Source organism: Dama dama, chromosome 9 (genome assembly GCF_033118175.1).
Source record: "Dama dama isolate Ldn47 chromosome 9, ASM3311817v1, whole genome shotgun sequence".
In the NCBI taxonomy this organism is placed as follows: domain Eukaryota; kingdom Metazoa; phylum Chordata; class Mammalia; order Artiodactyla; family Cervidae; genus Dama; species Dama dama.
The window spans coordinates 65,233,453-65,255,731 of NC_083689.1; the positions used below are offsets into that span (position 1 = coordinate 65,233,453).

The window sequence follows — 22,279 nt, forward strand, 5'->3', positions numbered from 1 at the left end:
GCCAACCTCAATGCCCAAAGACCCCTAACTGGTGGTCACGTGGGGCTTAGCTGCTGGCACCTTGGCCCCACATGGTGAGGCACACAGCCCTGGGTGAATGCCCCCCTCCAACTTTTACCCATGGCTGTGGATGCGGGCCCTTTAAGCACAAGGCAGAAGTGAGGAGGGAAAGAAGAGGGAAAAGAGGGAGTGGGAGGAGGAGGGGGAAGGGAAAGGTCATGCAGTTGAATTTCTGCAGATAAAAGCTCTAAAGTGGGGCAACTGTCACACTGGGTTAATTTCCTGAAGTTGAATGACCTTGGAACATCACTTTCTGCTGATTTATCCTTCTGTCATGCTGCACTGGGGCTTAGCTTCCCGGAGATGTGAAACTAGCCTGGCTGCAGCAAATCCCTAGCCAGCAGGGCCTTGGTGGCCATCCTGAGCCTGTCACTCTTCCAGTCTGGATGTGCATGGGGTGGGGTGGGCAGCAAGTGAGCAAGGCCATGTTGGCCCCTGATTCCTCCCAGTCTGCCCTCCTGCAGTGCCTCCTTTCCCTCCTGAGGTCCTTGAGTCCCCCTCCTACCCTGACTGCTCTCTGGAGACTTTGAGTCAAGTCACACTTGGGGATTAGGGCCTGTGCGGCCTCTCCTACGGGCCTGAACACTTAAAGCTCGTCTCCTATTAGAATTAAAAAGATATATTCCCCTGAGGAACTGTTAGGGACGGGGAGGCATTTAGGACCAGTGCTCCTTTAAGCTCTTTGAAATAGACATATGTTCATCCAATACTTGAGTGCCTGTTGAATGTTTTTCTAGGCTCAGAGTGGGCATTAGATCCACACTAACATAGTAGAATCTAGATTCTGCTACTAAATAGCTGTGGGAACTCTGGCAAGTTGCTTAAACTTTCAGATCCTCACATGTCTAATCTGCAAAATAGGTATAACAAAACCTGCTTCATAGAGTTGTTGGGAGGATTAGAAATCATACGTGGAAAGTCCCAGCCTAGTGGGTAACTTCTCAGGGAATGACGCATAGTAAGAATATTATATGGACATTGGTTCTTCCCTCCATGCCTTGGAGACTGGGAATTAGGTGGGATGGGGGTGCAGAGTGTGGCAGAAAATTCTGAAGGTTTGACCCCAACTAGTGTTTGTAGGATACCTCCCAACCTGGAAAGAGAGTCCCAGGTTTTTAAAGTCAGTACAAGGAATAGAGGATAGAAAAGTTTTATAATCAGGAGCATCCCTGGTTTATACCTGTGAACAGCACTGTCCACCTGGCTGGCCATTTATGTTGAAGTTGCTGTGGTTTTTTTAGACTTTGTGCCTTTACTCCTGCTATTTTTTAAAAAATTATGTAAAAAATTACATTAAAAGATGTATGAGATCTACCCTCTTAATACATGTTTTAGTGTACAGTCCAGTATTGCTGTATACAGGCACACTGATATACAGCAACTCTCTGGAACTTATTTATCTTGAGTAACCAAACATTCCTGGGGTGGGCATTGACTTTGAATACTCTTTTCCCATCTTGTTTTATTGAAATGCTGGTGAAGCTTGGGGGCTTCGCTTTAACCCTACCTCTCTAGGCTGCTTCCTTGGTGCCCCCCCTGGTTATAATGAACCACGGACTTCTAGAAGCTTCCATGGTGTTTGATTCTTTCTTGCTGAGTATAAGTGGCAGAGCAGGCTCTGTCTGTTCTGCAAAGGCATTGGGTCGTCAGGGCCTGTTCACCTCTGCTCGGCTCTCCTCTTGGTGTCTGCTCCCAGAAGGCATGTTCTGAGGATGCAGCGGGTGATGAGCCTGACAGAACTCACCTGATGCTGTAGAGGACATTTCCGTTCCGGGAGATCCTCAGCAGTTTGTTGTCCGTGGTGATCTCATGGAAATGGGCCCCCTTCTCATTAGCAAAGAACAGGTCAGGTTTCCAGATGGAGTCCAACATGGATGGGTCCAAGTCCAGAGAGTCATCGGGGTATTCATTGTAGGCCAGCCGGGGGTCATTCCACTGCTGCCGCAGGAAGATGTTGACCCTGTAGTCCTACAGCCAGGAGATAAGGAGGCAGACTCAGAGTTAGGCCCTGGATTGTCACATGGTGGAGGGCCTGGGTGCTTCCAGTCAGTGCTCCCCAAAGCCCATTCTGGAGGATGTTATCAGAGTGCAGCTGCATCTCATGTGGGGGTCATAATTCTCTGGATGCCCTATTAAGTATATTCAACTCTGAACTGATATTATTTAGATATTTTTCTTTTGAAAAACTAAAAAAAAAAAAAAAAAAAGGGAAATCCATACTAACCCTAACCTGTTTTCATCCTGTTAACATTTTGTCATGTTTGCATCAGTTTTTGTTATATAAGAGAAATAATACATCACAGATAAAGTTAAAGTCCCCCTTTGATTATCAACCCCATCAGTGCAGTAATTCTCATGACCACTAAGCTTAGAGAGTTACTATTCTAGACAGATTGAAAGAACAGAAAGACTAAAAGCTAATGCCTGAGCAGTCACACTATTTTGCCCAATTCCCAAGAAGTGAATAAAGATTAGGTGGAGGAATTTTATAGTGTTCTGCTGGTCTTAGAATTCATACCACTCTGTTTTAGTAGCCACCTTCTATTACCTTCTATAACATGTGTCGATTTGTTTGTTTGGGGAGGAGTAATAGATGACACACCTTACTGAGTTTTAAACCCAGTGCTAAGTTAAATACTCTCTGATGGGACTGTAGTGTAGTTACTCTGCTGAAAAAAAGACTATGATCAAACCAAGTAGGGAAATGTTTGATTAAACCAAATATATCAGATTTCTTTGTTGCAGGACTTCTCAGAGACCTTAATATACTAAGGAGTTGTGTGTATCTCCAAGAAGGGAATGGACTATTCAGTATTTCCCTGGTTCGTTTTGGCCATAGAACTCTTATGTTGTGCATGCTACTTGTCTTCTACAGAATGTAGGTTAGAAATTGCTGTTCTAGTCAAAACTACCCACTTCTCCATCTTTATATTTTTCTCCAGATGGGGAAACTGAAATCAAAAAAGAATTGAGACTGGCCAGTGTCTCTCTGAAAAGGCAAGGCAGAGCCCATTTTGGAGCCTGGGTGCCTTGACTGCTAGCTGAGGATTTGTTTGTTGGATCCTAGAGGAACTTAAAGAATCCATGTAGTTTGTATTCACATCCTGAGAAGCAATTCATGGCATGGATAGGTCCCCATGGTGGGAAATTGGGTAATGAAGTTAAGAAATATTTCCATTAAGAAAAGTTTTAAATTTTGTTAGACAGGCATTGTAAACTTGCAGCCCATGAATATTCCACCACAAGTAGAAGTTAGGGTGTATTTGTGTTGTCCTAGGAAGAAGTGTCTAGCTCTCTCTATTGGATTCCCAAGAGGGTTTATAGTTCCCTAGAATATTATAACCTCAGTTCAAGTCCAACATTAAATGTTCTCCTTCAAGTAATAATCTCTTGCTAAGCACTCATAAGCACCTGCTATTGCTTTTTCTCTGAAGGTGCAGGATAAGGGAGGTTGTGCTGTTTTCTTTTGGGGGGGCTGCCTCTAAATCCTAATCACTCTTGGTCTGTCATCAGCACCAACGAACTGAAGCAAACAGCCCTTCTCCCGCCCTCACCTTCACTCCGCCACTTCCCCCTCAGCTCATGCCTCATTCTGTATGCCTATAGAAATATCAACAGCTTCATAAAATGTTCCAAGGTATTTTATAGGATTGTTCTATAATTTAATTGAAGCCTCTCCCTCCAGGCCCATAGAAAATGGCATTTGGCCTCATAATTTCATATCTTATAAGTCCCAGGGTGGAGGGAAAACTTCAGACCAGACTGGAAGTTGATGCTTTGTTTTTCCTACTGACAGTAATAGATAGCTCCCAATCTGGTTCCATCTGATCAGGGATTAGAAATGGCCTCTTTTTGTCCTGTGGATTTTACATGAAGTGTGTATGTGTGTGCGTGCGTGTGTGTGTGTGACAGAGAGAGAGGGATGAGGCACTGGGCAAGTCATGTCAGAGTATACAGACTATGAATGGTTGGACAGAAAAAGCCTTCAAGTCCCCAAACCCCAGCTGCACTTCTGATGTTCTTGCCAGTGACATGTCAAATGGTTTATGTGGCTGGAAGGAGGAAAATAAAGTGGCATTTAAAACGGCCTGTTAGGCACCAGGCACTGTTCTAGATACTGTCACACACATTTAATCCTTACGAAACCCCTGCAAGCTAGATGTTCATATTCTCACAGTGAGTTTAAGGAAACTGAGGTTTGGAAAGGTTGAGAGGCTTGCCCAAGGCCCACAGCTAGCAAGCAGCAGAAAGTGTGAAAGTGAAAGTGTTAGTCGCTCATTCCTGTCCGACTCTGCAACCTCATGGACTGCAGCACGCCAGGCTCCTCTGTCCATGGGATTCTCCAGGCAAGAATACTGGAGTGGGTAGCCATGCTCTTCTCCAGGGAATCTTCCCAACCCAGGGATCAAACCCACGTCTCCTACATTGCAGGCAGATTTTTTTTTTTACTGTCTGAGTCACCAGGGAAGCCTAGTTAGTGGCAAAGCTGGAGTCTGAATCCACATCAGTCCAACCTCCTAGTGAGAACTTGTTGATTATGTCCCCTGGCAGTGGATGGCCAGTTCTTTGCTGGGGACCATTTTCTTTCATCCCTACAGCCTGCTTAGCCTAAGCCTTATCTCCTGTAGGGGTCTTAATGCCCACAGACTTTCCTAATTTCTTCCTTTTCTGATTTTCTGGTAAAACCAAATCACCAGAAATGTTTAATTTAGCACTTCCTCCCTGTGTCTTATCTCCTTAACTTGATGGGAAACAATTAGAGACAATAGACCTGACCTTGTAATTCTCTTGTACCATCCTACCTACCCACCCAGTCTGTGTACCTGGCGGGGGAGGAGAAGGGACATAGCTAGAAAAAGTTGGAGTATGAAGAGCTTTCCACATTTTATGGCTGGAGAGACTGAGACTCTTTTCAAGGTCACACAACAGTTCACAGAAGACCTGGGATTAGAATCTGAATTTACTTCTCTGGGCCCTGCTGTTAAAAGGAGTTAGGAGGGGATTTCCTGACAGTCCAGTGGTTTAGATTTCACATTCTTACTACCATCGCCTGGGTTCAAACCCTGGCTGAGAAACTAAGATCTCTCAAGCTGGGTGATACAGCCACTCACAAAAAAAGTTAGGCTAGGTGGTCTCTAAGTGAGTGAGTGAGTGAAGGTCAGCCAGTCATGTCTGAGTCTTTGTGACCCCATGGACTGTAGCCCACCAGCCTCCTCTGTCTATGGCATTCTTCAGGCAAGAATACAGGAGTGGGTTGCCATTGCCTCCTCCAGGGGATCTTCCTGACCCAAGGAATGAACCCAGGTCTCCTGCATTGTAGGCAGATTCTTTACCCTTTGAGCCATCAGGGGAGCTCCTAGATGGTCTCCAAGAACCCTTCCAAATGTCATGGGTAATGATTATTACTTTTATTTTTTCCGCTGACATTTAACTGAGTGTCTAAGTGCCAGGTACTGTTCCAGGAACTGGAAAATTCATTGAGAACAAGAAAGACATGTGTATGGTGTCCCAGAGCCTACCGTGTGGTGCTTACACCACACGGAGACAGGGCTCTGCTGAGGCTTAAAACAGGTCACTGGGAGATACAGAGTTCATACTCTCCATCTAGGTTTGGATGTGGGGGTCAGGGAAGGTGCCAGGAAGATGTGATATTTAAAGTGAGACCAAGTATGGCAGAGTCGAAAAGGAAAAGTGTTTAGGGCAGTTGGAACTGCCCCTGTGATGGCCTGAAAGCAAAGCAAGAGCACGTGCCTTGGAAAGAACAGCAAATGAATGAATCAGGGCAGGAGTGGGAGGAGGCACGCAGTGAGTGGAGTCTTCAGAGAATTCTAAGTAGGGAGGGACATTATTATAGTTGCATTTTATTACTGATATTTAAAAATACTTTAGTTTTCTTATTACAGAGGTAATGCATGTTGATTATCAAAAAATATAAACATACATTACCTAAAAGAAGAAAAACAAAAACTGTAGGGTTTTATTATGAAATGCTGCATAAGTAGAGAGGGTAAGAGATGTGGAGACTGTCTGACACCCATACGCAACTCATCTCCTCCCAGTGGCCTGACTCCTCCCCTCTGCATCAATTGATTTTCTTGTCCCTGGTTGGTAAACAGCAGTGGGAAATGCCATTCAGAAGGGATCAATGTAATTGTTGTAATTGACTGAGAGCTAAATGCTGTCTCGCTTACTTGGCCGTACATTCACGTTGGTTGGTATTCAACATGCTGGGCGTCCATGTTCAGGTTCATGGGCAGGAGGAGCAGCATTGGAGTTCTCCACCCAAGAATCTCAGGTCCTGCCTCCTGTAGTTGGCTTCTAGTCCTCAGACCCTCAAGGTGGCCCATCTTTTAAGTCCGAGAGGGAGGGGCTACCAGAGCTCTGGCTCAGCAGGCTCTAGCATCCACTCTCCAGTCTCGCCTCTGAGATTCCCTGATGGCCTGATTTCTGGAAACTGGGCAGCTTGCATGCTTGTGAGACCAAGGTAGAGCATTAACTCATTCATTCATCTGTCTGTCATTCAACAAACATTTATTGAAGGCTTCCTGTGTGCCACCCCTCTCCCCATCCCTGTTATGTCTAGTTTCACACTCTAACCTCTCCCAGTAACTTCCTCTAAAATTGTAAATTGTGGTGAAATAGGAAGCATGAGGTGCTTTAGTGGGAAAGTGCTAAAAACCTGGTGAGAGTGTTGGTGGGAAGGGGACATGGAGGGCAAGATATGTGCCCACTGCAATCAGAACTCAGAGACATTACCCAAGAGGAGAATGAAGAACCAGATTCTTATGTCTTCCTGCTCTCAAAGGAATGTCTCTTCTCTGAATGAGATGCAACTCAGTAAACACTTATGAGGCCCAGTAGGAAAGCAATGAGCGTGGAGGCTCAGGCTTCTACCCTCATGGAGCTCAGATCACCTAGCCAGCCAGGAAAGGAATGGACACAAATCTAATGTACAAAACTGAATGTGACAATGGTCAGAAAAGGTTCTATTAGATATTGCTGCTATTAGATAAGCAGCTGTTAGATATTGCTTTTAGGTTGTTAAGATTACTGCCAGGTAAATCTGGAAGTGATTTTGGAGAGAAGGTAGCATTTGAAATGGCCCCTATCAGGTTGTTCCATCCTCCTGAAGTTAGCATCTCTAGATCTGATATTGTTCTGAAATAAGAGTAATACTTGATTTCTGCTGGAAAGGAGGCCAGTAAGGTATGAGGAGGAAGGACAGGGGTGAGGAGTACAGATGCAGAGCAGGACCCGATGTGAGGGACCGAGGGCTGCAGTCTTGGTGTATATAGGATTATGGTTTGTAGAGTTGGAGTGTCAGAGGAATTTCATGTGGAAGGAATAGCATAAGCAAAGGTGTGTAGGCAGGGGCATTTACACAATTCAGTTTAGCTCAACCATCAGCTGCATAAGAAATAAAATGTCTCTCTTACTGAGGACCTACTATGTACCAGGCATTTTGCTAAGCATGCCACAAATTGCATCTCACTTTATCTTTAAAAAAATCCTATCATTATAGGTATTTTCACCTTAATTTTATAGATGAAGGCTCAGGAAGATTAAGTATTTAGTCCAAATTCACATAGTAAATAGTGAGGTTGAAATCTGGTTTGTCTGATTATATAAAGCACATTCTCTCAATCACTCTGCTGTGTTGAGGCTGTAGAATGGATTGATTTGAGACTGTGGGTATCCTTAACTATGAAACCAAAGTATTTGGATCTTATTCTGTAGCCAGTTGGGTACTAGTGAAGTTTTAAGCAGCGGAGCAAGAGCACAGTGTGACTTCAGAAAGATCAGTATGGCAAGCATGACCATGAAGTGTTGAGGTGAGAGAAAGCAGGTCCGGGGAGACCTGCTTTGAGGCCATTGTGACAGTTCAGTGAAAGAGAAGGAGGAGCTAAACTAAGATAGAAGGGATGGAGAGTGGGACACAGGAGAGAATTATTGCTCTCTGTCATCACTGTCATCTTCTTCCTCAAATATTACATGTAGACTTCTGTCTCAACTCCTTCATTTTACAGATGGCCCAGAGAGGGAAAGAGACTTTTCCTGGGCCACACAGCAATCCAGCATGAGACTTTCATACAGAAATCTTGCCCTACTCCATTGCTTTTCCTAACCACTTGTAGAACTTTGAGGGCAGGAGGAGGAGAACCAAGGTGAATCTGCCATCAGGCAGGCTCTGCTCTCTTAGAGAAACTCTGAGACACTCTGACTGGGTTTGGGATAAGATGCCTGAGAACTGGACCTGTCTGCTAAGAGCTGGGGAACAGGGGCAGTGAGAGGAAAGGGTCCAGGCTTGATTCTGAGCTGCTGCTGCTCTTCAAGCTTTCCAGACCTCCGAGATGCACTGTGGCACGGGAGTCATAGACATTGCCCCAAAGGTGAGGAGGGTCAGCCCCAGTCTCTTCACAGTCCTGCGAGAGCGTGGCGCTGACGCACCAGCATGTTCAGAGTTTACTGAGTCCCGACTGAGGGCCAGGCCCAGTGCTAAGTGCTTGAATGAACCCTCTCCCCAGATTCTCACAGGGACACTGTTTTATGGATAAATTGAGCCTGGGAATTCTTAATGCTTTGTCTAAAGTTAGTGATGGGCTTCTCTGGTAGCTCAGTGGTAAAGAATCTGTCTGCCAATGCAGGAGATGTGAGTTCAATCCCTGGTTGGGAAGATTCCCTGGAGAAGAAAATGGCAACCCACTCCAGTATTCTTGCGTGGGAAATCTCATGGACAAAGGAGCCTGGCAGGCTACAGTCCTTGGGGTCGCAAAAGAGTCGGACAAGACTGAGTGACTAAACAACAAATGAAGGCACATAGAGGTTAAAGTGCTTTTCCTGACATCACACAGCTAGTAAGTGGCAAAGCTGAAATTTGAACCCAGGATGTTAATGCCAGAGCCCGAGCATTTAGCCACTAGACCACACCACCCAGGATCTCCCAGTTTTGTACGGAACCACAGTTTTGTGATACCTCAGTGCCATCAGCGACTGCCTCTGGCTGTTGTTATGTACCTGTGGGTTTGTGGAGACCCACAATTAGCAGAAAGTATTGAAAAAGGGCGAGGCTCTAAACACTTCTGCCCCAGGTCCAGCAGATAATACTCCTACCTTGTTCCTGGTTTGCCCCTTGGGTCCGACCCTTTGTCTGCTCTACACTCAGGTTCAGAGCTGGCAGAGCCCCTATACCTGACATTGCCTCTTGGGTTCCAGGTGCCTACTTAGGAAAGGTGCCCTTTCCTAAGTCATTACCCTGCCTGGAGAATTCTCGTTTGGATCACACACAATCAGGACTGCATTTGTTGTGAGGAGCTGTAGGTGGTTTGGACCAGTGGAGCGGAGCCTCTTCGTCTGTCTTTAGGGGATCACTAAAGCCCAGCAGGAGTTTAATAATTACATAAAAATGCTAATAGCAGCTACTTTTATTGGGTGTCTAACATTTGCTAGAACTTTATATGCGTTGTGTTTCTAAACTTTTTATCTACCTAGATCAGTGGATATTATTATACTCATTTCACAGGGGAGGAAACTGGAATTCAGAGAAGTTAAACGCTTGTAGGTGCTAGAGCAGGAATACGAATCCAGGAATGTCTGGCTCCCAATTTCATATTCTCTTGACAATTACATGCTGCCTGTCTATTTTCTTTTTTTATCTTTGAAAACCGAGTTCCTAGATAGAGAGGTGAAAGCAGCATAGTAGACATACTGTACTTGGACCTCACTGAGCTCCTGTGACAGATTGGCTCATACATATCCTCATAGTCAGTATCAGGTGGAGAACTTTGGATTGTAATACAAGCTGAGATGGATTCGTAACTGGTTGCCAAAGGATGCAAATTGAAGGGTGACTATTCACTTGAAAAGAGGAAAGAGGACAATATCGCAGTTGTTTAGTCGCGAAGTTGTGTCCAACTCTTTGTGACCCCATGGACAGCAGCACTCCAGGCTCCTTTGTCCATGGCATTTCCCAGGCAAGAATATTGTAGTGGGTTTCCATTTCCTTTTCCAAGAAATCTTCCTGACCCAGGGATTGAACCCGCGTCTCCTGCATAATCAGGCAGATTCTTTACCACTGAGCCACCAGGGAAGCCCAATATTGGCAGTACAGGGCATAAAAGTGAGCTGTGCCACTAGAAAACTTGGAAATATAGGAAATAAGGTTGACCTCTGAGAGTTAAACTAACAGCAGAGATGAACACACAGCAGAGAACTTCGGCAAGGCTCAGCACCAATCACGATGACCCATGTGTAATCTCAGTGATTTATAACAGGCCTCTGCTTGTAATTTAATCAGTGGAACCCTAATTTATTGTATCATGTCTTGTTTAGAGAACTATTATATAAACATATTGAAGATATTCATTCAGTGGCACAAGAAAGGGCAGTTTGAGGATCAGGGATTTGGTGATTGGTAAATTAGCATCACCTGGAGGGTGGGGTCACCCTGTTTGGGGGAACACCAATTTTTTCATCACTAGAAAGTTGTTTTTATTTTTTTAAGAAATATTTATTTATTTATTTGGCTGCATCAGCTGTTAGTAGCGGAATCTTTTGTTATAGTGCATGGGCTTCTCTCTAGTTGTGGCATGTGGCTCACTAGTTGTGGTATGCAGGCTTAGTTGCCCCAAGGCATGTGGGATCTCAGTTCCCTGACCAGGGATCAAACCCATGTCCCCTGCATTGAAAGGCAGGTTCTTAACCACTGGACCACCAGGGAAGTCCCTGAAAAGAGAGTTTCTATGTGGTGAGACACGGATGGTATCTTAGACCTGTCTCTGGCCCAGATGAAATTTCCTCAAAACCTTCTTTTCCTCCAGTTCAGTATGTCAAAAGCAACTTTTGATGTGCTTTCTTGGTCCTGGGAGAGGGGTAAGAGAGTGCTTTCATGGAGGACACGCGCATGCTATTATTGGAATGGGAAGTCCCATCATAAATTAAAATGACTTGGTGGTCTTGTTTACCCACTTCAGTCTTTCATGGGTTTGGTTGTCATTAGTCAGCCTTCCTGAATCTGACCTGATGGAATGCCAACCCTATGCTGCTGTAAATTCAAGACCGTGATGCCTCCCTTGGTGGAGCCTTGGAGACAGCCACCCAGCAGACCATACCAAGACTAGCTATAACCTGTTTTCTGCCTTGAACAGACTCTAAAAGCAAATGGGAGGCCTCTCCTCTTGGCTTCCTCTCAGTCTTCAGTTTACCAAGGTTTTGTGGAGTGTTGAGCTGTGTCTAAATGGATGACATTTATTAGACTTTTTCTTGGATTTCCTGGACTCCAGAGTGTAAGTGACCTAGCCTTGGCTGTGTAGACAGACTGAAAGTGTGATAGAAAAAGCAACAAACAAGGATCTTATCCACAATGCTAACCAACCTCACACAATATTCAGAACTGACCTGACAAGAAATGTGTGACTTGTGTGTATATATGTAGAAGTTATACATATATATATATATATATATATATATATATATATGTGACAAAATGATTCTAAAACTTTACTGAAAGGCATAACGGAATATCTCTATAAATGGAGAGACATACCACATTCATACAGTATTGTTAAGATGTCAGGTCTCTGCAAATGAATCTATACATTCATTGCAATCCCAATTAAAATCTGAGGCAATTTTTATAGGATCAACAAATGGATTCTACAGTTCATATGAAAAAGAAAATAGGCTAGAAATGACAATAAAATCTTATAAAGGAGGAACAACAGAGGATTTTTTTCTCCTGGACATATAAAGCAGAGCAATGGGACAATAAATTGAGACTATTTATACACACAGCTGTTTCTGTAGCACACCATATATATAGGCTTCCCAGTTGCCTCAGTGGGTAAAGAATCCACCTGCAGTGCAGGAGACATAGGAGGTGAGGGTTTGATCCCTGGGTCAGGAAGATCCCCTGGAGGAGGAAATGGCATTTAAATACAGCATTTCTAATCAGTGGAGAAATAACAGCTACTAAGAATAATGCTGGAAAATTATCTAATCAGAGAAAAATAGAGTTTTAAACCATCATCAACTACTTTACAGCAAACTAAACTCCAAATGGGTTATGGAGGTACATATAAAAGAGGGAACTTATAATGTTATTCAAATTGTGCAGATGCTCAGTTGCTCAGTTTTGTCCAACTCTGTGACCCCGTGGACTGTAGCCCACTAGGCTCCTCTGTCCATGGGATTCTTCAGCAAGAATACTGGAGTGGTTGCCATTCACTTCTCCAGGGACTGATCTCCCCAACCCAGGGATCGAACCTGTGTCTCCTGTGTCTCTTGCATTGGCAGGCGGATTCTTTACCACTGAGCCAACTGGGAAGCCCTTATTCAAATTGCCCACTACTTAAAAACAGGCAAGCAAAAAAGCAAAGATAGCTAATGGGAGGCTGCTGGATAGCTCAGCTCATTGTTTCGTGATGACCTACGGGTGGAATGGGTGAGGGTTGAGAGGGAGACTCGAGAGGGAGGGAATACATGTATGCATGGTATACAGAAGAACCTAACACAACATTGTAAAGCAACTATATACTTTAAAAAAAAAGAGATGTGGGGGAAAAAAAAGATTCAGCTTAAGAATGAACTGTGGTATGTAGCCGCTACTAAAAAACGATGCTTTGAAGCCCACTAACCCAGAGTATGGAGGGGCACAGTCCCAGTGCACTCCTCTCTGAGCATTCCTCTGGGCCTGGGTTCATTTCTTGGCCTTTTGGCTCAAGATGGAAATTGACATGTTGGCTGTACTGGGAGAGCACCCTGGAGGCAAAGAGACTGAGAACCAGGGAGAATGACCGAGGGAGCCTGGTGTGGGGAGGGAGTGAGGGGACTGACCTCAGTTTTTGGAAGGGCTGTAAGGTGCATAGATTGGTTCTCTGTGGCCCCAGCATCAGAGTGAAAGCCCTGGGCAAACGGAGATGTAAGAGGTGTCCCAAGATGAAATGGGCTGCCTTGGGAGGTGCAGGGGTTCCCATCACTGGACGTGTGCAAGCTGAAACCAAAATGTTTGTGACAGAGATTCTGACAACAGATGGGGGTTCAACTGGAGAAACTTCAAGGTTAGTTCTCTCCCCAAATATTGACTGAGCTCCTCTGGTTCAGGCAACATGTTGGGTACTGGAAATATAGGGATGATTGAGAGAGGCAGGGTCCCCACTCTCAATAAGAAAGCAAACAAAATCACAAACTAACAAGCAAACTGTTACTTTTTAGATATAACTCTGAAGATAATAGAACATGAAGTGACAGTGACTGGAATGGGGGACATTTTTAGATAGGGATTTGGGAAGGACCTCTGAAAAGATAGCTGAGACCTGAAAGATGAGAGTCATTCATGCAAATATTTTTCTGGACAGAAGGAGCAGAATGTAGTAAAAGGATTAAGAAGCTGTTGTAGAATTTGAAGCAGAGTGCAGTGATCTGATTTAGGGTTTAAAAGGCTCCCTCTTGGTTCTATGGGAAGTGGTGAGGATGGGAAGAAAGGAGGCAGGGAGGCCAGTTAAGAGGCCATTTTAGTCAAGCAGGAGAGAGATGGGGCCAAGTTGAACTAGAGTTGACAGCAGCAGAGTTGGAAAGAAGTAGATGGACTTAAGTTTTATCTTATATGATTCAAAATCAATTCATTCAGTCAACTGATCCCAATTCAATTCAATCAGTTGATTCAATTTAGTCAATCGATCCCAGAAGTAGGCTGGCATTGAGAAGTGACTGTTTCCTAAACAATGTGTTAACTTTTATGGTTAGACATAAGGACATTTAATCTCCTTACATGGAAGCTGTCTTCATACATCTTGAATGGATGGCCAAGACCTTTTGAGATACCCGTTCTGATAGAATTGCACAAATCCTACTTGTTATCCAAATATGAGTGCAGAAGACCAGGACAAGGTCATGTCTTCCCATGACCCTTCCTCCCTTTGGCGTGGTAGCCTCTCCTCTTACCCCATAACTAGTGAGGACGTTTATTGGCTGGAAAAGTTTGGGTGAATTAAGCCTCTCTGAGCTTCAGTTTCCTCATCTATAAAGTGGAATTTTTAGGTTATATGAAATAATCTCCATAATTTGCTAACCACCGATGCCTGATTTTTAGAAAAGTGCTCAATAAATGACCACCACCACCACCACCTCACCTTTTTCCACAGCGAGCTTTGTGAAAGAATTATCTTCCCAGTGTCTTCTCATATTTTTGTCTTTTGCTTTCTTCATGTCCCTGAATTGCATTCCCTACCTTCATATATGCTTCCCTCCTCTCACATCCCATTGCCAAATCCACTGAATATGGTTCTCTTTTCTTAGTTGACATGTCTCCTCTTTTAACGCTGTTGAACACACTCACCAGTTTTTAAACCCCTTCTCTTTGGGTTATTCCACTAAGCCCTTCTCTCCTGAAAGGTTTTAACTTGGAGAAGCTCATGATCAGACTTCTACTCAAAAAAAAAAAAAAAAAAAAGCTACTCAAACCCACACCACAGCATTTTCACAGCACCTGGCACATCGTACATGCTCAGTAAGCGTGCCCTAACTTTGCTGCTGGTTGCGGCCGTTCTCTGTGTTCCAGCAGTGTCCTGAGCGCACCTCTGCAATGTCACCCACCACACTGTGGTCTTGTCTCTGGTTTCCTTTCTCTAGGAGACTCCTTAAAAGCAGGGCCCTACTGGTCACAGATGTCTGGTGTCTGTTTCCTTATGGGAGGATTACAGTCTTTTTCAGATAGGGCCACGAGGCTTTCCTTAGTGAGTGAAATGTGAGCAGAGGTGGTAGATGTCACTGCTGGGTGGAAAGCATTAACTTGCCATTGTGCCACCGTTTAGTGCCTTCTTTGCACAGCAAGTGTGAAACCATGTGTCAACGTGGAAATGCAAGGCTCAGCCACGACATGGAGGACAGTAGTCCTGGAGGGTCCCCCACATCTGTGGCAGACTTTAGAAGAAGGATGTATCAGTCTTTGTGGTTTTAAGTCTCTAGGGTTTTGGGTGGTGTTTGTTGGTACAGGAAAACCTAGCCTAATGTGAGTAAAGCTGATCTATATCCCTTGAGCCTATGTAATGCTGTCTTCAGTACATTCAGTATAGGACCTTAAAAATGGAGGTGGAAACAATAAATGAATAAATAGGGAACAGAAGGGGGGAAAAAACCCTTAGGCTTATGTATTGGTGACTGTGGCTGATTATTTTAGTAGTTAATAATCTGTTACATTTCCGTAGCATTCATAAAGGACTTTCATATCCATTTATTGTGTATTCCTACACTGCATTCCTAGAGCCAGGTGCCAAGGGAGAAGTGAGTCTCAGTGGTATTAGACGGTGGCAGAGCTAGAGCTCAAACACTGGGCTTTTGTTTCCTGGTTCAGCGCTCTGTCGAATTCTCCCCTAATATCTACAAATAAAGCCAGGCATGTGGGCTCTAGTTGGCTAGGTTGTCACCTATCACCAGGGGTCCTGGCCACAGTGAGCCTGTCTCTATGCCAGGCTAGCCCAACCCTTGGCAAGAGAGGCTGGAGCACACGGGCTTATCATGGAAATGCCGGGATTCGTGCCCAAAGGACATCAGTAGCCACACACGCACATTCTATCTCTCTCACATCTGTTGACATTGAGTTACACTTGAATTCCAGCTGTCTGTGTGTCCCCATGTGTGCACACTGTATAGTCACACTCATACCCACATATAGATACACATTTAAATATTCTTTCATTTATTCACATCTTTTTGTGTGTACATACATTCGCACATACACGCACACAGAATTCATATTTGAGTGATGGCTCAATGATACATATTTAAATGCATGCATCTATATTCAAAAATATCCACACACAGTTACATAACTGAAAATAATACCCTTCTGTGTTTTCACTCTTAACCACTTTCACATATTATTACATGTACATGCAGATACATGCACATCCCCATTACACACATTCACATGTGTGATTATAACCATAGAAGTGTACCTACTTATGTTCATATCCATATGTCATCAGACACTTTTCTCTCTGAGGCTACCTGTCTATATGGGCTTTTTTTGGTGGCTCAGACAGTAAAGAATCTGCCTGTAATGCAGGAGACCTGGGTTTGATCCCTGGGTCAGGAAGATCCCCTGGAGAAAGAAATGGCAACCCACTCCAGTATTCTCGCCTGGAGAATTCTATCGACAGAGGAGCCTGGCAGGCTATAGTCCATGGTGTCAAAAAGAGCAGGACACAACTGAGGGACTAACACTACCTGTCTAAACATATTCAAACTAGTGGGCACAGGTACACAGGCTTATGTGTGCATTTGTACAAACATATGGTCCCTCAATAAACACATACATGCAGATCCTCCAATGACATACAGATGCTGCAGAGCACGCACTGATGCGCCCCTGTAGGCATGTGTGGTCGGACAAGCTGCCTGGTCCCGTTGAGGTCCTAGGTCCACATTTTTGTCTTATAGAGTGCTGGAGGTACTGCTGTAGACCAGCACCCCCCTTCCCTTTCTCCTTCCTCCTTTCCTGTCCCAACTTCTACTTTCATCTTTTTGCACAGACTCAGAATCACTCCAAAGGTCGAATGAAGGTCAGCCAGCCTCAGCGCTTCCCCCATCAGGAATGGATGGAGATCCCTGTTGCTTTGCTGGCTGCCTGCCTACTCTCAGCTCTGGTGAATAAAGCTGGGCCCTGGGAGGCAGACAGTCAGGCTTGGGGACTCCAGCTGGTTATAGAGCTGCTCTGCACTCCTGCAGCTCTTAGAGAACAGACGCAGCCTGGAAAGTTTCTGACATTGGGACTGTGACCATATTACCATGGACCCAGGGTACACGACCAGCTCATCGCATGGTTGGTGAGGCCGAGCCCTGGGCTGGAAGTATGGGGGCCTGGGCATGTCTGTTCAGTGAAGTTCCCTTTCAGCTCTGACTTCCTTATGATGAAGAAAAAACAAGCAAGGGATGGATAATCCCAAATATCAAGACATTAAGTGCTTATATTTGGCTCAGGAGAACATGGGGTTTGGGGTGATATCTGACTTCAATTCCTACTTCTGCCACCTATTAGCTGTGTGTCCTTATGCAAGGGACCTAGCCTTTCTGAGCCTAAGTTTTCTTATCAGTAAAACTCAGCAGTGGCTACAGGACTGGAAAAGGTCAATTTTCATTCTAATCCCAAAGAAGAGCAATGTCAAAGAATGTTCAAACTACCACACAATTGCACTCATTTCACTTGCTAGCAAGATTATGCTCAAAATCCTTCCAGCTAGTCTTCAGCAATACATGAACTGAGAACTTCCAGATGTACAAGTGGATTTAGAAAAGGCAGAGGAACCAGAGATCAAATTTCCAACATTTGTTAGATTGTAGAGAAAACAAGGGAATTCCAGGAAAACATCTACTTCTGCTTTATTGATTACGCTAAAGCCTTTGATTGTGTGGATCACAACAAACTGTGAAAAATTCTTAAAGAGCTGTGAATACCAGACAACCTTATCTGCCTCCTGAGAAATCTGTAGAACCAGACATGGAACAACAGACTGGTTCAAAATTGGGAAAGGGGTATGTCAAAGCTGTATATTGTAACCCTACTTATTTAACTTCTGTGCTGAGTACATCATGTGAAATGCCAGACTGGATGAATCCCAAGATTCCAGCTTGGGATTCATCCAGTCTGGCATTTCACATGATGTACTCAGCACAAGGAAACCAGATCTGAAAGAGACATGTGCACCCCAATGTTCATCGCAGCACTGTTTATAATAGCCAGGACATGGAAGCAACCTAGATGCCCATCAGCAGATGAATGGATAAGGAAGCTGTGGTACATATACACCATGGAATATTACTCAGCCATTAAAAAGAATTCATTTGAATCAGTCCTAATGAGATGGATGAAGCTGGAGCCCCTTATACAGAGTGAAGTAAGCCAGAAAGATAAAGAACATTACAGCATACTAACACATATATATGGAATTTAGAAAGATGGTAACGATAACCCTATATGTAAAACAGAAAAAGAGACACAGAAATACAGAACAGACTTTTGAACTCTGTGGGAGAAGGTGAGGGTGGGATGTTTCAAAAGAACAGCATGTATACTATCTATGGTGAAACAGATCACCAGCCCAGGTGAGATGCATGAGACAAGTGCTCCAGCCTGGTGCACTGGGAGGACCCGGGGGAATCGGGTGGAGAGGGAGGTGGGAGCGGGGATCGGGATGGGGAATACGTGTAAATCCATGGCTGATTCATATCAATGTATGACAAAACCCACTGAAATGTTGTGAAGTGATTGGCCTCCAGCTAATAAAAATAAATAAATAAGTAAAAAAACAAAACAAAAAAAAACAAACGAAAAAAAAAACAATACCTCTCTCAAAAAAAAAAAAAAGATTGGTGGGAGAAATATCAACAACCTCAGGTATGTAGATATGGGCTTCCCCAGTGGTTCAAATGGTAAAGAATCTACCTGCAATACAGGAGACCTGGGTTTGACCCCTAGGTCGGAAAGATCCCCTGGAGAAGGAAATGGCAACCCACTTCAGTATTCTTCCCTGGCAGGCTATAGTCCATGGGGTCACAAAGAGTCAGGCACAACTGAATGACTAACATTTTCAGATATGCAGATGATACCACTCTAATGGCATAAAGTGAAGAGGAACTAAAGAGCATCTTGATGAAGGTGGAAGAGGAGAGTTAAAAAGCTGGCTTAAAACTAAAAATTCGAAGTCTGCTTTATAGAGTGGTTTTCAGAGCAAGTATTTGGTGAAGGAATGAAGTGAGAGAATGAATGTGAAAGCTGTTGAAAATTTGGAGTGGCATCTGAAAATAATAACTACCATTCATTGTGTGCGTACTTTGTGTCTGACCCTGTGCTCAGCACTTCCATGCCTTATCTCCTAATCCTCACAACAGTCCCAGGTGGTGCTCTCAGTCCCCTGCTCTGCAAAGGAGGAGGCTGACTTAGGCTACCTCATGCATGGTCACAGAGCTGAGTCTCAGATTTTGTCCCGGCATGGAAGTCTATGTCCTAATTGCTATACTGTCTCTGTAGAAAGCATATGTAGCAGGAATAAAGTCTGAAGAGGTAGACAGGATATACTGGAGAAGGGAAAACTAAGGCTTGGAGAAGTCAAGGAATTGCTCAGGATCACACAACTAATCTGGGGTGATTTTGGGGCTTCAGTGCCCAGAGACCCCATCATTGCCCCCATCGTTCTCATCATCATCATTGGAAACATTAAGAGCACTTACAAAGCATTTACTCTGAGAAATGCTTTCCTGCTTATAATTTCCATCCATAATAACTTCAGGAGGCAAAAAAATTAACTTGGTGAAGTAGTATGAAATTAATCACCTCTGGGATTTTACAGACAACGAAGATGAGGCTTAAAGATAACAAAGCAAATCAGCCTCTTACATAAAGTGAGTGAATCCAGGTTTCCTTCAGAGTCTCAGCTTTTAACCACCATGCAAAACAAGGGCAAACCACTACTCCATTAGTAATCTGTAATAAGGAAATAGATTTCTGTGCGACCGTTATAGGAAAGCAGGGGTGGGGTTGGAGTGCAGATATGTACACCTGTCTCAAATAACCAAGTTCCTTACATAATGGGGTCATATGTAAACTGTGACTTGGTTTGATAACTCTCTACCATTTTGGAAGAAGAGTGGAAGTTTTAACATTTGTCACATGCACTATGAATGATGCAGATGTCCATACCTGTCTGGTCTGGAGGGAGAAGAGCAGCAGATGGGTTCACTAGTAACTCTGAGAAGGCATCCGTTCACAGGGTGGAATGACTTGGCTTTTGGACCAGGAGGTCCAGTGAAAAGCAGCCATGTTTGTTCTAGTTGATAGGCGGGACAATCTCCACATGGAGATAAAAGGCCTGTTAGTTTTAGGGACTTTGATTGCTTGATTTGACCATATTAAAACAGACTTCTCTGCAAAAGGGTAGATTTTGGATTTTTTGCCCCATGACGTTCAGAACTCAGCAATTTTTGCCAATCTGGGACTAAAAGGTTAGATCTAATTGGCATAAATATTTCAGACCAAATCATGGTTTGAATCAACAGACAATATATCAGATTTGGCTTACTTATTTAAAAAAAATTACTGAGTACCTGTTATTAAATCACTGTGCCAGGTGCTAAGGTTACCACAGGAAAGGAGACAAGATTCTGGCCCTCAGAGAACTGAATTACATTACAGTGAGAGGAGGGACCCACGGGCAGACTGTGAGAGTGTGAGAAGGCATGGCCAGTGCGTTCAGTGGGGATCGTAGCACTCATCGTGAGAATGGGTAGAAGGAACCCGTCCTAGCATTAGGTCAAGTGCACATATGAGCTTATACATGTGTACATGTGTGTTAGAGTGTGAAGGCTTCCTGTGGAGGTCATCCTAAGCAGAGAGTTAAGGGAATCTGAGGGTTGGCCATGGAAAGGAAGCTGGAGTGGGGGCCCTGGGCAGAGGCCTCTGCAGCATCAAGAGAAGGCTGGAAACCAGAGAGCAAGCACCTCCCAGGTGGAGAAGGCTGAGCAATTCCATTCATCCAGAATGGGAAGTGAGAGGGAAGAGATGCAGCCAACCAGAATCAGAGGGGTCTTGCAAGCTTGATGCTGAAGGTGAGGGGCTACGGGGGAGGTGTTAAAGCAGGGGACCGGTGTGGTTAGGTATGTACCTTACAAAGACCACAGTGTGAGGAAGAATAGATTGGAGGGGGCAAGATGCAAGTTGGGGACACTTTGCAGTAATGTGAGCAAGGCACCGTGGCAGCCTGAGCTAGACTAGGGGCAGGTGGGCATCCAGGGATGGATGGTTTAGAGGATTTGAAGGCAGTAACATCTATAGGACTTGGTGATTGACTGACTGCTTCTCATTCTGCTCATAGAGAGTTGATTTGAGGCCGTTTTAATTATTTTCTCACAAGCTAGATTGCACCCTTCAAAACAAATACAATTGATTTTTTGTTTTCAAGCATTGAGAAAAATATTTTAAAGTAGCATTACATTCATTTGTAATTATTAACATAAGATTTACTCCTTGCAGAAATTAGAAAAATATAAAAGTACTGAAGGATATGAAATCCTCCATAAGACTATGATTCAGGGATAATTGCTATTAACATTTGGTTATTTTTTCCTTCTAGAATTTTTTCTACTATAACAGGTTTATTTTAAAATTTTCACTGTGGGAATTTTTAAATATATACAAACACAGAAGAATCAACCAAGTATACCCATCTCAACTTGTATAACCCGTCTTTTGCTATTCCGCAGCTGAATTTTAAACTTACAAGCAGGTCTTTATATTTTCTTTTAATCTAAAACTTTCACCTCTTGATAGAATTTTGCTTTTGTAATCCTAAGTGTTTAGTATGTGCTAGTCCCCTAGCTCCTTGCCATTTTCAGATATATGTCTTCACTCAAAACATTGAACAGGACAGTAAAAAATGTCCAAATCCCATGAAGCCCTGAAAAACACCAGATTTCCCACCTCCTTGAGCAAGACCAGTACAGAGGGTAAATATTTCAGGGGGAGAGATCTCCCAGGCAGTAAGTAACAGCCTGTGTTTTGACTCACTCACCATAGTTGTCTCAGCAATGGAACCGAAGCTGTTGATGAAAATATTGCAGCTGACATTCACTGGGGGACCTGCCAATTAAGAGAGATTCCTGCTTAGCTACATGGCCATGAAAAAAACCCCCCAGATGAGACCCATTCATGAAATGCTGAATTTGGGGATAGATCCCCTTCGGTGGAGGAGACCCTTACTTGTCCTCCACCCCACTCTCAGGCAGCAGGGACTCGTAGCCACATCGTTATGCCAGCTTCCCAGGTCCCCAAGTGAGCACCAGGTACAGAACACGAGAGGCTGAGATGTACTTTCAAGAACACAGGATGATTCATCATCCTGCCATATGGTTGAAATGCCTTCCCCAAACCCCACTGGCTGCCTTCTAATTTGTGGCCGAAATGTATTTACAGCTACAACATTTGGAGGCCATCTTGGGAATTGCAAGAAACAGCAAGTTCCTTGCCTTGAACTTCTGAACCAAGAATGATTGTCTGAAAGGGCGTTGATGGGAATTACCAGCTGAGGAATCCAGAGGGAACCTCAAGGGAAGTCCATAAGTCTTTGGTAAATACTTTCCAGGCAAGCTTTTTGAATCCTACTGCAAGGGTAGGAAAGAAGAGGAGGATTATTTGCCCTTTGGAATCTCGTTGCTGGCAGGACCTCTGTGCAAC

At 44.0% G+C, this 22,279-nt stretch overlaps 1 protein-coding gene across 2 annotated transcripts in view; it reads right to left on the minus strand.

Annotated features, from left to right (window-relative positions):
• Positions 1-22,279, minus strand: part of GLRA1 (glycine receptor alpha 1) — an 89,397-nt gene that overhangs the window by 20,608 nt on the left and 46,510 nt on the right. For both annotated transcript variants that reach the window (XM_061149463.1, XM_061149462.1), the window contains exons 3-4: positions 21,618-21,685; positions 1,805-2,028 (exon numbers count right to left, since the gene is read on the minus strand). In XM_061149463.1, the coding sequence (XP_061005446.1) occupies positions 1,805-2,028; positions 21,618-21,685 (292 nt within the window). The remainder of the gene's footprint in view (positions 1-1,804; positions 2,029-21,617; positions 21,686-22,279) is intronic.